The sequence below is a fragment of the Osmerus eperlanus genome, chromosome 16, assembly GCF_963692335.1.
Source record: "Osmerus eperlanus chromosome 16, fOsmEpe2.1, whole genome shotgun sequence".
Lineage (NCBI taxonomy): Eukaryota > Metazoa > Chordata > Actinopteri > Osmeriformes > Osmeridae > Osmerus > Osmerus eperlanus.
This window is the reverse complement of record NC_085033.1, coordinates 1,515,937-1,533,747: the sequence shown is the minus strand read 5'-3', so window position 1 is coordinate 1,533,747 and position 17,811 is coordinate 1,515,937. Positions and strand designations below refer to the sequence as shown.

The 17,811-nt window shown below is 49.5% G+C and overlaps 1 protein-coding gene across 5 annotated transcripts in view; it reads left to right on the top strand.

Moving 5' to 3' along the window:
- LOC134036885 (zinc finger protein 521) overlaps positions 1 to 17,811 on the top strand; it is a 103,712-nt gene that overhangs the window by 11,248 nt on the left and 74,653 nt on the right. For all 5 annotated transcript variants that reach the window (XM_062482045.1, XM_062482044.1, XM_062482042.1 and 2 more), the window contains exon 3: positions 3,641 to 3,841. Coding sequence is in view for 3 of the 5 variants with exons in the window: in XM_062482042.1 (XP_062338026.1) it covers positions 3,641 to 3,841 (201 nt within the window). In the remaining 2 variants the exon portion in view is untranslated. The remainder of the gene's footprint in view (positions 1 to 3,640; positions 3,842 to 17,811) is intronic.

The following is a 17,811-nucleotide window of genomic DNA, read 5'->3' as shown; positions in this document are numbered from 1 at the left end:
GAACGAGAGAGAAAGGGAAGGAGTAGAGGGGGAAATACACTGGCAGGCACGCATGACTTCAGAATGTAGCGTGACCTATATATCGGCGGGCAGACTTCTCGGCGAGAAGTTTTAGATTTTTAAATAATGAGGCGCCGGCACCCGTGTGAAGGTTATTCAATCTTAATGTCCTCTTATTTCTGACAGGCTCCCCTCACTCTGATAAAGGAGCGTGCACACCTTTGATCAGGCCTCACCGACAAGTGTCGACTGAAGCCGCTCGCTGGTTAAAATAAATTCTTAATTCGAATTTGGGGGGTGGGTGGTGGAGCGGGTGGGGGTATAGCTGGGGAAAGGGGCCATCGCTGGATCTTGAATCTCTGTGAAAGCAAAAAAAAAAAAAAAAAGTTAAAAAGATGGAAATTGAGCGCTTGTTATGAACTGGTAATGAAGTTCTTGAAGCTCCGGAGGTCTTTCCTAGCTCAAAGAATGGCTTCCGCTGACGAGAGCCTGTACCACCCTGGGTGATTTCACGCCTGCGCCAGCTCTCTCTCGATATCACGGTTGGAGTGGAATGAGTTTAAGTTCGATTAGTAGGGTTAGGGTCTTCCGTCGTTGCAGTAAAAGTAGTTGGCACCAAAATGAGTGACAGTGCCGAGCAGTCTTTGAAAGTGCCTCTCACTTTCACTCCTTTTCTCAGAAATGAGTTTTGACTTGACTACTTTCCCTTTTTTCTCTTTTCCTTTCTTCTCTCTCTCTCTCTCTCTCTCTCTCTCTCTCTCTCTCTCTCTCTCTCTCTCTCTCTCTCTCTCTCTCTCTCGCTCTCTCTCTCTCTCTCTTTTGTTTACATCCTCTCTTTTTCCTTCCTGTCCCTTCCTCTCCCCATGGTCATCCTCCCCAGCCCGTCTCAGTGGGTTAGCGGCCGGGGGGTGGGGGGTGGGGGGGGGGTAGCGGGGGCGCATGCTCTGCTGGGGGGCAGGTGTCCCCGATGGGTGTGAGAGAGCAGAGAAGAACATCAATTAAAACATTATAAATATTTAAGAGCATAAAAATATTCAATAATATGAAGGTGGGGGGTCCGGGGGCGTGCTCTCCCGTCTCACCAGCCAGATGAAAGTTGTGACAGGGTAAATGTCACCAGGCACATCGACAGACAGCGTACAGTCACCAGAATGATGGATGGCCAGGCCTCTGGCGACCGTGTCAACCACCATACGCAGTCTTCACCTTTTGATTGGCTCAATATCCAGGCTTCCACCCAGCTTGCTCACATGATGGCTTTATGGATGATTTGGTTCTTCCTATGAAATGTGGTGTCCTCCACAATTCCCCCACATTATCATTGATTTCAAAGAAATGGTTGTTTGGAGTGAAACACGGAGAAGACTTTCGAAACAATTGACAGCAAATTGCATTCAAGTGCCTTCTCATGTAGCTGTGAAGAAAATGCTGATATACCTCCATGAAGCAATATTCCATGTGATTGTCAGGCTTCCTAAGCATCGGGGTATTGATCTGATGTCGTGCCTGTGGAGACTGGTACAGGCGGATGTCCAGATGTAATGGATTAGTGTATGAGACCCAAAGGCCCAGGAACCCCAGTATCGACGCCAGGCCTCTAATCCCAAACCTGGCTTTGACCTTGTCGTGTCAATCCCTCCCAACCCCCCCAACTCAGACCTGATCATAGGGAGGGGTGTGGGGGTCAATGCTCTATGGGAGATGCTGACCTGGTCGTATAGGTTCTACTAAAAGGACATTGTAGCTTCTTGATTTTGTAATCACTTTAGGTATTGTCTGAGTCAACAACACAAAGACTAGTCATGCTGAAATCAGGACAAACTATTTATAGTACCTCAAATGACCAAAAAATGTCCCCCTTCCAAACTCAATCGTGAAATCTCAGTCGTTAAAAGCCGAGAAGTTTTGTCGTGTTTGTGTGGTACTCATCGTTCTTCTTTCATGGGTGAATCATACATGGAGATATTGTGTGGCGTTTGGCCTCAGACCGAATCGTTTTCCCCCCAGAGCCAGGGAAAGCCTGCATCTGTGAGGATTGGGTTGGGATTTTCATTTTCTTGAAACACCTTCTGTTCTGTTCTGCATGGTCCCACCAGGGAACACAGGTCTGATATTTTTAGAGGGCATGTTCCGAGAGCCTCCGTCGCCAAGAGGGAAGGACAATGGAGGGTGTGATGTTACATCAATACTTGGCGCGGATGGAGGGAAAGGAAAAATCCTGGGTGGCCTTGATGAGTTCTGGACCGCCTCCCCTGGAGGAATTTCACACTCTTTAAGAGCACCCCACAGACGGAGAAGGACTTAAAATGGCTGCCCCTCACAAACACACACACACACACAGGACAGGCTCATTGCCAAACACTGCCACACGTTAGTGAGCTTCCCTCGGCGTCCTGAGGCGGTGTTAACTGTGTACCAGACAGAAGGGAGGCCTGCTCCCGATGTTCCCTCCAGAGTTTGTTGAGAAGCACTGGCAGAGCATGGGTCTCAAAATGGCTGCCGGTACAGGTCCAAGCTCACTCCCCACAAAGCTCTGGGAGCTGAAACAGTGGGGCATGATTGTTTAATTGCGAGTATGGCTTTGTAATCAGTCTTATTGTATTGAAGTGGGAGAGTCACAGCGGGGGGAAGAAAGGACTGCAGGCCAGGCTGCCTAATCAGAAGACAACTGTGTCATTTCTGCTCTCTAATGCAGATATAGATAAATGAGTGCAGCAGTCCTTGTTTTGTTTGAGTGTTGCAGTGTCGTATGGACCTCCTAGCCCCCCGTCTGTCTCTGTGGCTGTGTAGCCGGGTTTGGTCTGGCCCACCCTTGTCTCAGTGCTCCACAGTAGAGTCTGGCCCACCCCTGTCTCTGTGCTCCACAGTGTAGTCTGGCCCACCCCTGTCTCTGTGCTCCACAGTAGAGTCTGGCCCACCCCTGGCACTGCTACAGCACAAAGCCAACAAGAGACAAAACTGCAGATGGATTGAAGAATATTGATGTGTGCGACCCGCGGCTGCCTGCAAGCAAGGCTGAATAATTCAGGAAAGTGTGTCGTGACGACTGCATAACACACACCAATCTCAGCTAGTGTATGTGTGTAGGTTACCGTGGTACACTTTATTCGCCTGTGGTACCAGTATGTCAGGTCTCACCATCGCCTGTGGTACCAGTATGTCAGGACTCACCAATGTCTGGATTAACGGTCGGTGCATTTCCTTTTCACAGACCTGGAGTGATGCAATTCAGCATTCTCAAGTGGATTTTTTTTTTTTTTACCAAGCTCGAATCATAGATTTATTACTAACTCATATTCCCTTTACGCTTGTTTCATATATTGTAGTTTTGCTTGAGTGAAAAAGGGAAAACACAACTTAAGACCATTTCTCATAACAGACGTATGTGTGTGTGTGTACATGTGTATGTGTGTGTACTATGTGTGTACTCACAACCAACAGTGTTATAGCGGAAGTGGCTGAGTTACAGTTGTCTGAATTGCGCCTGCATTTTTATTACAGCTTTTATTATTGTTTTTATTAAAACCTGAGTCTAGAGATCAGTTTTATTGTCATCCAGAGGTGTCCAGCCAGCACCTCAATGTGTGGGTCACACCCCTGACTGTGTTTTTGTGCTGTCATTTCCTGTGTGTGTGGGCAGATTCAGAGTGTGCCCTCGAGAGGGCGACGGAAGATGGCGAGCCCCGGCATCTGAGGAAGAGGCTTCTGTCTCCCGAGGAAGGGGAGGAGGGAGAGGAGGAGGACGACGAGCCCGCGCTGCACAGCTGCGACAGCTGCCGGCAGGTGTTTGAGTCGCTGAGCGATCTCACCGAACACAAGATTAATCAATGCCAGCTGACAGGTAAACAACGCTCAGCCCACCTCAGTGCGTTTCCCCCTCCGCTCTGCCACTCCGCTCCTCTCTGCTCGGTCCTGCCTATCTCTCCACGCCCCCTCTGCCAGACACACCTCGCCCTGTGCTGTGTGCAGCGCACCAAGGGCCCTGCCATACTGCACAACCAACCACCTAGGAGTGCTCCCAGTGTGGAATGAACACACACAAACATACACAAATACATTCTAGGTAAATGCGTTCTGAGGTAAAAATGGCTCTGAAACGAATGAATATGTTTATATAGATGTACTGTATAAACAGTATACTGAATATATACACACACACGTTTGGACACTACAATGTACTGAACCCCATCGCCACGCAAAAGCTAGCTAGCTTCCGGGGCTAACCCCAAGTCAATGTCCTTGAGGTCCCACAATATCCGCGCTCTGAGTGGATCCCAGCGGTTCTCCCCCATGCAGCAGGCTAGGCATCCTGCAGACTGCCTACTGGGACTCGTGAGAGAAGGGTGCCAATGGCAGACTGTGTCATTGGCCTGCTGATGGATGAGCATAGCTATAAATACTGTGACAAGGTGCTGGGGAGAACTAATGATGTGAGCGGAGGACTTCCATGGGCTTCTCGTGGTCCTTCTGTTCTCCTTTATGCAAAACTCCATGTCCTGTCAGGTACCCCACCAAGAAAAGCCCACCCTGACACACATTTCCTGTCATCTGGCGAAGGACACCTTTTTTTAATCTCTCTTCTACACCACAAAACATGATTTCAAATGAAGACTGTCGTTCAAGTTTGTAAAGTTAGGTTTTCCTTTGGTTCGGGCTTAATAGCAATTGTGAAATTGCGCCGCCCAATAAGGCACTATAGATCCTCCTTTGTTTACATTCAAGTGTAGTTGGATTTCAGACAGTATTTTGTAACCCACAGCCAGCCAACCACAAATTATGGGGAAGGAATGATTCTGAGTGCTCTCACATTTCCAAACAAGCAGGAAGATATCCCACATGAGCATTACAAAGGTTTTCCATGAACTGAAACCCAGTCTCACTAAATGTACTGTAGTACAGTATGTGTGTGTGTGTAGTACAGTGTGTGTGTGTGTGTGTGTGCTCAAGTGTGTGACAACATGTGTGTCTTCACATGCTTGTTCATTTCCATGGAAATATTCTTTTCTGGAAGGTGTGAATTTCAATGTATTGTTTACGTGCTGTGAGTCGTTCTCCAACAAAAGCATTACTGGGTTTGAAGAGAATGTAGTGAAGCTCTCAGCCACCTCCTTTCAATACACGCAGCAATCCATCAAGCCAATATTGATCCTATTTGGCACACAGTACATATGAAATCCGGACACAAAAGCCATTATTAAAAGTAGAGCAGGTAGAGTGTCAGCGCACCCTGCGGTATGTCTGACGGCTCTTACTGTATCGCCTATTATTCAGATTCAACGTTTTATAATTTGATGGGGTAGGAGGTGAATGGCTACACCATTCACAGCTTCAAAGAGTTCGGGAGCAAAACAATAGCATGTTTCGAGGAGGGGGACAGGTCTTTTTGATGTGGAACGTGATCACCGTGTGGTCATGACAACCCATGCCATATCTTTTTTTTCTTTCTATAATTAAGCAAGCCCTTTATTAATGTCAATCTCACGGACACATAACTCTTAATTGCTCCGATGCTAAAAAACACAGTTAGGAGGGGAACCCCTGTGGAAACCAAACAAAAGAATCTAATTGCCATTAGGGTATTGTAACTGTGCAAAACCACTCTATTAGTATTCCAACACAGTGGGGAAAAAGAAACTTCTAGATGGCATACTAAGTACTGTTTTTTTTCTTCTGGAATCTGCGGAGGAGATTTCCTATGTGGCATTTACGTTGACATCCATGACCAATTAATCTGCCATACATCAAATCACTGCTCACAGATGGATCCCTTTATTAAAACCCTTTTCTAATCAAAGCCCGGCACCTGCTAAACTCCCCATTTTCTACATGCTTTTCTGACGTTTTATTTTTTGTAAACAAATTCTAAGCCTGACTGGAACCAATCATCATTTGGAGATTTTGTTGGCATTTTTTGACAAAACGGAACCCTGTTTTGTGTGTGTTGTTCATTTATGTATTTATTTATTTTGCGGTAAAAGGCTGAATTTAGTGCTATTAACACATGTACATACACAAACACACACACACACACACTTGTGTGCAGCAATCACAGCAATCTTGTTCTACCCCTGGCCTCCCTATCCTGGGTTACCAAATCTGACAACACCCTGTACAGTTCGCAGTCTGAAGAAGCTCCCTCACCGACTCCTGCAGCAAGTAGACCACGCCCGATGGACAGAGACAGAGAGAGAGATGTAACATGTCACCCCGATCAATGGCCGCCATTGTCTCCCCTCCCGTCTGGTGGAGGTATAACACCTTTCCGTGCACTTAAGCCGTGACCACTGCAGTGCGCTAAGGGAGCCCAGGGGTATGGATTGCCTCGTGTCCCCGATGCAATCGGTGCTATCGATCGCGCTAATGCTGGACTGCGGAGGAAGGCGAGAGGGGGAGATGGGGAGGGAGAGAGAGAGAGAGAGAGAGAGAGTGCTGCAGGAATGTTTCCCTAGGGGAGACTCCTCCGTCTTGGGCTGGGGCAGGGCTTCAGGAATGCTCCCCTGGAGACTCAGTCGAAGAGGCTGGGGCAGGGCTGGAAGAATGCTCCTCCGGAGACTCAGGGAGAGAGCGGAGGACTGGAGCTTGGGGCAGGGCTGGAGGAATGCTCCCCCAGAGCGCCCCGCTAACTCTAGGGCAGTGGTGGAGGGGGCTCCGGGGGTGGGGGAGGCGGTACGTCGCTCCCCCCGGTCACCCCCCTCCGGCTCCAGGATGGCTGGGGATCAGGTTTCCGTGCAGGGATCCAGCATCCTGCCGTCAGGGCTTTAGACTGCCCAGGGGAGGAGACAGGAGGCGCTTCCACACTGTAGGCCTCTCTGAAAGGAGAAAAAAAACAACTTCACGAATGCTTTGTGTCTCTCTCTCTCTGTTGTGCTGTCTTCTTGCTGGCCTCCCAATGTCTGGCAGTAGAGACAGTGCACCCTCTGTGGTACCCCTTTTATAAGTGCTGAGCACATATTCATATTCAAGTTATGAAATTCATATGGCGTCCAAGAGAATGGGTTCCTGAGAGACATACTAGTCTCATGAAATCCCCTGTGTCATATCTCGTACTGCCTCCTACCCAGATCCCACCCTGCCCTACCAGGCCCAACTGTAAAGAATTGGTGCGACGCAGGCACCGAGTGGAAGTCTTCGAGGCAGCCGTTTCCACAAAGCCTCACGATGTTAGTTTCCTCCTCTCCGTTTGCCTTTCGGAAGGTGTCGTGAATAGCCCAGCGCGCACACACACACTCAGGGCTGTCGGCCCAGTGGCCATCCTTTCATTACGCGGGCCCTGGCTCCCTGGAGCAACACCTTTTCTTGTGTCCTTCACTTGAGGAGGGGCACGGCCGCTCCCCCTCCCCTGGAGACAGGGACACGCGGCCCTGCTATTTTAACCCTCTGCGAGGTGACCTTTTTAATAAGTGTCTTTCTCTGTTTTTCCTGCCGGCCAGTGTGTGCAGGCAAACAGAGCATGTCTTCTGCTTCCCTCAGATAAAGAAATCAATCAGAGAGGGTGCCACAGAGAGAGAACTGGGCCACATATGGATTTATATTATGTAGATTTTGCCTCTACTCCTTGCCTGTGGAGATTTGGAAATGCGTTCGGCTCCAATAAAGTACACTTTCGATTTATGAGAAAAATACAAATGAGATACTGCACATTAATGTGCGATGGAAGAAGAAGAAGACGAAATACAATAAGATCCAGGCGATTCTGCAGAGATAATTTGATGGTGAAGATATAGATACAAGTTGTTCTCTCCTCAAATTAAGGTCCAAATCTGTTTACTTTCTCCTTAGTTGATCGGCACCTTGTTTAACGAACTGAACCCGTTCTCCTTGTTCTAGCCTGTCTTCAGCAACACGTTTGTTCGAAGCGTGTAAATTTCATCTGCCGTCAAGTCTTTTGGGTTAGCTTTATGGAAATGTTCAGTAACGGACCACAACTTTGAACTTTCTGGCAGCCCATGTCTTGTAGTAACTCTTTCCAAAGCCTCTCATTGGCTGAACAGACTATTCTATTCTCCCCAGCTAACTTTGCCTATTGATCCAACAGCTGCTTTGCGGCTGCCAAGAAGAATGTGCCGAACTGCAAAGACTGGTTTGCTGCTGAAGCCTGAGAGCGTGAGAGGGATGGGGGGGCTAAAGGGAACAGACCTGATTAATCCAACCCCGAGTCCCTGCCGTGCATCAGATATGCCTCTGCATTTATTTTAATTATTGCCCCGGCGGCTCGCGACATCGCCGTACAAAGAGCACCACACTGATGACAAGGCTTAGAAAGTGAGGGGGGGGGGGGGGTTGGGGGGGGGGTAGGTCAGGGAGCACAGCGTGCCAGTGGGCACGCGAAACTAGCTCTCAGAAACGGTCCTGCCGTCTTACCCCGCGACGGCGCTGGCGTACAGTGCGCATGTGGAGCAGTCGGTGGGCTCCTTGGAAACGCCGGAGCGGCGCCCCGTGCGTTCCTCCTCTCTGTGTGACGGTGCCGTTACCGTTAACGGGGAGCGTCGTTCGGAATTCAAAGCGCATGCCCTCGTGACGACGCCCTCTTCCTCTCTCCCCCTGCGCTTCAGAACCGCACACATTATGCACCATATCAAGTATTTATTGGTCTTTGTCAGAGAGGCACTGCAGTTTTTCGCAGGAAGACAATCAAAATAATCATAGGGGGGACGTCTTGTTTGTTTGCGTTGGTATGTGTGTGAGAGGTAGACATAGCAACTGACTGACCTGCCCTGAATCACACTGCCCCTTATTTGGGTCATCAAATCTTCCCTTCTCTCTCTCATCTGTTCTCTCTCTATCACGCTCTCTTTCTCTCCTCTCTCTGTCTCTCTGTCTCTCTGTCTCTCTGTCTCTCTCTCTCTCTCTCTCTCTCTCTCTCTCTCTCTCTCTCTCTCTCTCCTCTCTCCTCTCTCTCTCTCTCCCTCTGTGTTCCTGCTTCCCCTGTTTCTCTCTCCCGCACAAACACACAATCACAAACACACCTGCGTGCTCGGGCGTTCGGTCGTGGACATAATTCCTGGCCGAGGGGTTTAAATAGCATGCTGTGACTAAAGCATTCACATGACCTCTTTCTTAGGTAGACAACCAGGGAGGAGGAGTACATATGATCCCATGGAGGCCCATACAGAACTCCAGAACAATTTATTGGATGACGTGTTCCTTACTGTCTATGGCGGGTACCTGGCTCTGTGTCCTCCTGTGCTCTGTTGTGATGTGTTCCCTCTCAGATGGTGGTTCTCGTCAAGGCTATCAGTGCCGTGACAAAGGCAAGGTCATGGTTGTCTCTCCTACTCTCCCCTTTTTTTTTTTTTTTACATACATCGATCTGCCTTCCGTCTGTCTACCTTCTCTCTCTCTCTTTTTTATCACCTTCTTGCTCTCTCTCTCTCTCTCTCTCTCTCTCTCTCTCTCTCTCTCTCTCTCTCTCTCTCTCTCCTCCTCTCCTCTCTCTCTCTCTCTCTCTCTCTCCATCACCCTCTCTGTTTCTCTCTCTCCTCCTTGTATCTCTCTATAGCTCTGCCTGCTCTTTGTTCACTCACTCCTCTCTCCGAGCCAGAGAGTCTTTCTCAGCGGCGCAGGCAGAAGAATGGCACATTAAATCTTAATAGGACTGCGTCTGGCCGTGTTGAATTGCAGAGCGTGTTAAGCCGTCGCTTTCCTCCCCCCTTGGCACGCGCTCGTGGAAGTGGAAAACAATTGAATAAAAGAAAGCGCTCCCTTGCAGCGTAGCGCGAGCGACTTTGGCTTCGAGGCTCCCGCCATGGAGATGACTGACTTCGCCTCCAACGCGAGGCGACGCTTACGCGCACGACTTTGAGCCGATACAAAGAAATGTCGTTCCACAAAAAGGCCATTATCCTTCCTAGTTCCTACGCATGCAGAGCAGTAGGCTCAGGGCTGGGCCACCCACATTTGAAACCTCTACCGTCTCTACAGACGTACAGCTCCACATGAGCAAAAAAAAATAGAAAAAAAGAAACAACTCACCAGTTGAGCCTGCGGTGTTGGTTCCGGTTGTTGTATTCAGGGCCAGTCGGAGCAGGGGGTGTTGTAGGCGGGGTTGGCAGAGGGTGCTTTGTGGAGCCCGTCATAGGTGGTAATTACCCCGTGATGAGCTGACTGGTGGTGTGTCCAGCGGCCGTGGCTGCCGGGTGGGGCTGTGGGCGGCTGATAAGGCCAGCAGTGGGCTTATCTCTCGGAAGGACAGCACCAGACCTGCCAGGCACATCATCCACGCGCCGAACAGACCCAGCTCTTTTTTTTTATTAACGACATCATTAATGCCAGACAGGTTGCATGCGCTGACAGGGGAAGAGAGGAAGAAACGCAGGGAAAAACAAATATACAAGACTCAATCCCTGCTCGGCCTGCTCGGCTTCTCGCGACGTGTCTTGAAAGTGAGAAGGTGGTGGAGATGTTTACAGGTAGGCAAGCTATATGGAAGGGCAGGGCCGTGCGAGCTTGGATCTACCTCTGGGCCCCTCAGAGCCTCGTTCTCCTCAGGGCCCGGGAATTCAAATGATTTTCTTTTTTCCTCTCTCAAACGTGTGACTGCTCACCAGAATAATGATGAAGCAGACACAGGGAAAACAGTGCTTAGGACGGAGCGCGAGGCAAAAAGGAATCTTGAAAACTTTATGAACAGTTGGACCTCTTATGCTCTGTGTAATTTCATTTTTTCGGCCTTTCCTGGTGGTTACCATGGTCATCATATTTCACAGTTTTTGTTAAGTGGTGTGTGTGTGTGTGTGTGTTGTGTGTGTGTGTGTGTGTGTGTGTGTGGGGGGGGGGGGGGGGGTGCTTCCTTGCTTGGAATTGATACGGATGCAAAAAGTTCGATCCAGCCTCAATCGTATTACTAATTTGCCAGCAGCTATGTTCTGACTCAAATCATTTCACCTCACTTTAAGATAATTTCTATGAACAAATGACTGTTGTTTGTACCAATCATGTTTCTTTTGAGCAGAAGGCAGCCTAACAGGTGTCAAGTCTACTGGTGACAAATGAGTGTTCGCTCACTCCGGTTTGGATTAATAAACAATCAGGTGAAGTGTGAAACATGAATAAACACTTGACGTGTAATTACACATTGTATTAGCATACAAATGCCAAGAGTGCCCCAATGTCTGTGAGGAGTCTGCAGTACTACCAAACAGGGGAGTTTACCACACTGAACACGACGCCCAACCCTGACAGAGTCTTGTATGCGCTTTGTGAACCTCCTTAATACTTACAAACGAAAAGGTCACAACATTTCTGCCTACGTCTGCATGGAAATGTACTGCACATTGATCCCCGACGGGCTTTTTCCTGAGACGGACTCTTGCCAAGCTGGCCGGTAGAGTGGAGGGTGGAGGCGGCAGAGGAGGAGGGGAGGAGGGTGGTGGAAAGAGTGACCGGTCGACAGGTTTATGTGTCCCCCCGGGTGGTTCTCTGTGGAACGGACCCAAGGAAGGAGCGGAGCCAGCTGTGTGACGGCATCCTGCTGGCCGGAGGTTCTGGGGGCTCCACTATCGCCGTCGCACTGTTCCTCCCCCCCCGACCGCCAGCCCTCCCTGGGGTTGTTGTTGTTGGCCGCGGGGGTGTTTTCTGGGTGGGTGGGTGGGGGACTGTGGATTGCTCGGTGAATAGCCAGTCTCCAGGATATGGGGAACTCACCCGCCCATCCACCCACCCACCAGGACACGCTTTCTCAAATATCACATGAAGTAACACATTTGTTCCTCGGCGCTAATTGCCTTTTTTCGAGCTGGAAGGTGGGTTCATAAATGTGGGTTTATGGGCAGGATGGGTGTCTGTTTCAGGTCTCTGAGGGTACCATCTGGATTATGCTTTGGCGCGGCGTACACTGTGCATGTCTGTGTGTGTGTGGTGTGTCTTACATCAAGTACTGGTGCGAAGTTAAACCCAGTGTGTCAGCTCGTACAGAGTGTATTCCTAAGAGCAGTGGACCGTGGTAGGGTGCACTTCTGCTGAGAATGTAAAGGTCATCTAATCTATTCCACCTCAAACCTGCCTGCTTGATCGATCATCTAGGAGGCGTCAATCGATTTGATCAGAGTCTCTCCGAAGAGATAGGAGTCCAGCGAGAGACAGGAATTCAGTGGAGGCTATGCTGAGAGTGCCAGCTTTAGACGTGACCAAGCGATAAACCCAGGCATTAAACTCCCTGATTAAATAGTAACTTCACCATCTGGCTTTCTTTGCCCTCAACAAGTCGTGTTTTAAAAGAGAGATAATGCTCACCTGTGGATAGACACACACCCCATCGCCCTTTGTATTTAAATTCGATACTTTCTATATTCACTGCATGGATACTCAAAATGAATACAATTATGTCAATCAGGAGGGGTTGGCTTGTAGTAAACATAGAAGCAATCTCTATGTTAAGAATTGTGTGTGTGTGTGTGTCAAAGAATGAGGCATTCTGTACATCCTCTGCATGCTTTGTTGAACATACCCCACAAACAGAGTAAACACACCCAACCAACGTGTGATTGGATTTTAATCCGATAGCCTTATTATTCGGTCTCCCATTGGCCGTTCATTACTCTCGCTTGGAGCCTGTGTGAGCTGCGTTTGGCCAATCGGTGGCAGGACCATATTCCGGGGAGCGAGCCTCCGTTTGCATGCCTTAAACCCTGTGAGCTCTCTCTCTCCCGGGTCCGCCGACGGAATACCTAATTCCAAAGTAAACTGATTGCTCTCTCCAACAAGATTACACCATGATGATGTTAGCCAAATGAGACTGCCATTCGGATGATACCAGGGTGGGCATGGATGCTTACTCCAAGATGGCTGATCAGCATGTTAAGAGAAACGAGGGGAGGGGGGCGAGGGAACAAAACATAAATAACAAAATGGAGAGAAAGCGAGGAAGAGAGAGATCGAAAGTGTGTTTTAAAGGGTTGTCCGCGTGGGGGTAAGCAGAAATGTAATTTGCTTTTCACCTCAGGCGACTGGGCTCTGAGGCCAGTAAATTTGCAAACAGGCCAAGTCTGGCCATCAATATGCAGACCCCGGATTCTTACTAATCTCCACTGCAGAGGTAGATGAGGATAAGAGTTCAGGATCAACAACCCCACGTAATTTTCCATCAGCCCAGATTAGGGCTAGTAGCGGAACATGAGCCCACATAGCACCTGTGCAGCATTCGAGTTTACGGCGTTTCGGAAATGTTACTCGCTCTCACAAAGTAAAATGTCCCAACTCATTGAGCTTCGCAGCCTTTTCCTATTGTCGGGCAGAGGGGAACGCAACTCGAATCTCTCAGTAAACTTACAACAAGTTGGCTGTAACCTTCTTTTCAACTCCACCGTAGTCCAATCCATGGTGGAGAGCTCTTCATCAGATAGGGCCTGCCTTGCGAGAGCCCAGTAGTTTACGAGCCCATTGTCATTCCCTTTCCGTAATCCGGGATGAAACAACCTGAGGGACAGGAGCCAGGCCCGAGTCATTAGGTGTGTGCGTGGCTTACCCAGACAGCCAGATAAACCAGATGCCTCGGGATGGCCAGGGGTCATCTCTCTGTGAGAGCTCGCTGTTGATGTCCTTGGCTATCCCTCCCTCCCTCTTTCTCTCCCTCCCTCTATACTTCTCTCTCTCTCTCTCTCTCTCTCTCTCTCTCTCTCTCTCTCTCTCTCTCTCTCTCTGTCTCTCTCTCTCCCTCTCTCTCTCCCTTTCTCCTCTCTCTCTCTCTCTCTCTCTCTCTCTCTCTCTCTCTCTCTCTCTCTCTCTCTCTCTCTCTCTCTCTCTCTCATTCCCTCTCTCTCACCCTCTCTCTCTCTTGCTGTCTATCTCTGCCTCCCTCAATCATGCTCTGCCTCAATGTCCTCCCTTTCTTTTCCCGCCTCCCATCCTCACTCCATCCCTCTTCCTCCCTCCATTTTCTTTCTCTCTATATCATCCCCCCCTCCTCTACCTCCCTCCCTCCTCCCTCCATATTTCCCTCAGCCTTGTGCAGTGCAATACAGTCATCACACACACACACACACAGTGGTCTGTGTCTGTGCCTAGTATTGAAGAACCTGTCAACAAAAGAGAAGCAGGGAGACAGGGGACTTGTCTGTGGCCCTAGTATGAATGCCTGAGGGCCTGCTACGTGTGGAGGGTAGTTAGTCTTAGACAACACACCTCACTCTGCAGGTAAACCCTTGCTCTTTTTTGTGGAGTTAGGATATTTTTAATCTCTGCCTATGGGGAGGTACATGTGATCAAAAATCAAATACAAAAAGTATTCACGCAAAGTTTGTAAAGTTTTTCTAAATTCAAACCCTGTTGAAGACATGCTCACCGTTGTCTATTCGGGTGCTGTTACGTTGAGGGGCTCTGAGATGGAGTGTAAGCTAGCAGTTAGCTGTGCCCTCTGCAGATGGTTTCATACAGCTTGAGGATGTTTACCTGGCACTCTGCCCAGTGTATCTGGCCCCATGTATATGCAAGGCCTGTCGGGGAACTGTGTGTGTGTAATATGTGTGTGGGTGTAATGTGTGTGTTAGTACGCAGACGTGCAATGGAGATCATTAGGAGAGGAAGGGTCAGAGATCATTCACTATCTCGCCTGGAAAAGATCTATCTGCTACATTGATATATAGAGAAGGAATGGGGATGACTGGGGAATGGACTCTCCATCCATCTCCCCGGCGATCCGTCTTGGCTTCTATCCTTCAGTTCATTTACTCATCCAACCATTTATCCATCTTCGCCGGTGGCTGGTGTCTTTGTGGCCCTGGTAATCTGGGGCAATTTCCTCTGCAATCTATTTCTCCAGCCGAGCTGGTCAAGCAGCATCGTGCCTCTCAAGGTGGAGGCGCTCAACTAAGCAATCCCCCCCCCCTCGGACCCCCCTACCTGATACAATCCCAACCCCCGCTTATTTGTTCTGAAACCTCCCTCGCTGTCGCCTGATGTCTCTCTCTTCTACTCTCTCTCTCTCTCTCTCTTTTTGTCTCTCAGTCGCTGTCTCTCTCTGTCTCTCTCTCTCTCTTTCACTGCATCCCTGTGCAGGTTACCTTTCACTGGCTTTTGTTTACCTTTCATCTCCTGTCCCATTGTCCCTCATTGCTTCAACCATTTTAGCATTTCAACCATTCTCCCTTTCTTGATCTCCATCTTTTCTCTCCTTTCTGTTTCCCCTCTGCTCTACTCTCTCCGTTGCATCCCTCCTGTCTCTCCACCTCCTCCCCCGATTCCTGTACTCTCTTCCCCTCTCTGCTCATTCTCCCACTGCCCTCTCTCTCCTCTTTCTGTTCCTCTCTCGCCACACCATACTCCTTTCCTCTTTCTCCCTCCCTCCTTCCCTCTCTCTGCCTGTCTCTCTCTGTGTGTGTCTATCCCTCCCCATTCCCTCCGTTCTCCCTCCCTCCCTCCATCTCTCTGCCTGTCTCTCTCTCTGTGTGTCTATCCCTCCCCATTCCCTCCGTTCTCCCTCCCTCCCTCCCTCTCTCTGCCTGTCTCTCTCTCTGTGTGTCTATCCCTCCCCATTCCCTCCGTTCTCCCTCCCTCCCTTCATCCCAGGTCCTGCCTCCTCTGTATTCCTCTCCTGTCTCGTACGGAGTGATTTTGCCCAGACACGTCTGGCTCTGGGTAAAGTGCGGTCCCGAGGGAGCCAGCTCCGCAGGCCCCAGGTCGCGGGCACCATGAATACATTATGATCCCCATTTCCATCCCGTTGCCACGGCAGCACTTTCAGAGCCGCAGGGCGATTAAGACGCGCACCGTCGATATCCTGATAGGATCTGAAGTTAGAGGCCCGGTGCTGGCCTCCGATCAGATCGTCCACTGTGGTTTGGCGTTTGCTCCGGAGACAAAGGGGGGGGGGGGGGGGTGGCCGGGCTACGTTTCCATGTGGTTACCTGATGCAGAGTTAAATAACCCCCCACCCCAGGCATCCATCCATCCCTCCAATTCCATCCCTCTTTCATTCCTGCATGCAACCCCCCCCCCCACTTCCCTCTTTCTCCCTCCCCTCACTTCCTACTCCTCCTCTTCCTCCCCCTCCTCAAACATTCCCTCCCTGGCACCGCGGTTCAGCCGAGGCAGCGTAACACACACTCACACATCACACGCTCACGCGCTCTCTCTTCTCTCGTTCGTTCGTTCGGTCTGTTCTCTGATATTCTCCTCCCCTCACAAAGGAAGGAGCTCCCTTACCTTCTTTTTATTGTTTCCTTTTTTCTTTGGGGGGGGGGGGTGATGTATAAAACATGGCGCCTCAGGTGGAGGATGCTGGGTAGGAAGCCATGTCCCTCTAAATGGCCGGCCGTGTGCATGCGCCTAACACTTCACTGAGCAATCTGTCAACATGTCAGCAACACATGTTTTGTAAAAAGCCTCTGGTGGGAGCCAAGGGAAAAAAAGGCTCTCCTGCCAGACCAGAGAGGAAGTGCTTCTTTTTTTTTCTACCCACCCACTCCCCCCATCCCCTCTATGCAGTGGATTTTTCTATTGCTGGTACTCTGTCCCACGGGAACCCCCCCCCCCGACACACACACACACACACACCCTGTCTGCACTTCAGAAATGTGAACTTGGGGGGGGGGGGGTCTCGTGGGAGTTTGCTCGGGGAAAGGGTGGGGGGTTGGCTTTGGAGAGAGTCAGGGATGGGGGGATGTGAGGGGGGAGGGGGTAAAGGGTGGGGGGGGGGTGCTGCTTTTTCAGTACGTCTGATATTGTGAAGGTATATTGTGGCAGGTCCCCGAGCGGTCCTTTCTAATACCTGAGTTTCTGGCAAGGCTGGAAATTACCGCCGGCTTCCCCCAGGGACGGCTTTATCCACACCAGGAAGGGGAGCAATGCTCAGTGGGGAGCGAGCTTAATGCATGGCTGAAATAAAAGAATTTCTGAGAGACAGGGGGCTGGAAACCTAGGGTTCTCTCTCTCTCTTTCTCTCTCCCTCTCTTCTCCCCAGTTGTATAGTTGACTACTCTCTGCCTTCTCTTGAAGGGTTCTAGTTTAATAAACTTTCAGAGGAGCCTGCTGGAGCAGACAGCTAGACAAATACCCTTGTGTGTTCCCTTTTGTCTGAGATACAGCTTTTTGTTATGTTCTTGCAAATTTGATTTCTCCCTCTGTCTTTCGGTTTCTGTCCTCCGACCCTCCATCTCCCTCTTTAAATTTGGCTTTGTATCCCTCTCCATCTCCCTCTTTCTCTCTCTGTTTCCCTCCCTCGCTCTCACACGGACTCATATGCACGCACATACACTTGCGCACACACACACACTCATAAACTATTTCTCTGGAGATTGACTTTATTATTTGGTTTGTCTCCTTTCTCTCTTCTCCCCCCTGCATTCCTTTTGTCTGTTGGTTTGGTAGTGTGCAATGATGCTGAGATGCAGATAGCATACAGACAATCTCCTCAAAGTGGAGAGCTGGTACAAGCACACACATTAAACAAGTCTGACCCTCAAGGTGTGTTTTGACATGTCGGAAATGTTTCAAAATGTTTGTGCTGAACTTAGAGCATGCTTTCTGCAGATTCACAAGCATTTAATTGATCATCTATGAACGATGTGTATAGTTTCTTTAGGAAGTTTTTCTCGATTTTGTTTACCACAGCAAATTACATCTCCTCCTCCTCCCTCTATCTGCCCTATTTCATAGTTCTACTAGTCTGCCCTTTTCCCAGACAACCCTTATACACTTATATTTAATGTCCATGGATGATTTATCTCGTCTTTTTCATAACCTCAAAAACAACATAAAAATCCTACTCCATGCACCCCCGGCCCATACCTCTCTTTCTTTCTCTCTTTCTCACTTTCTTTTTCTCTCACTCCCTCTCTTCCACCCGTCTCTTTCTCTATCTCTTCTGTGTTGGTAAAT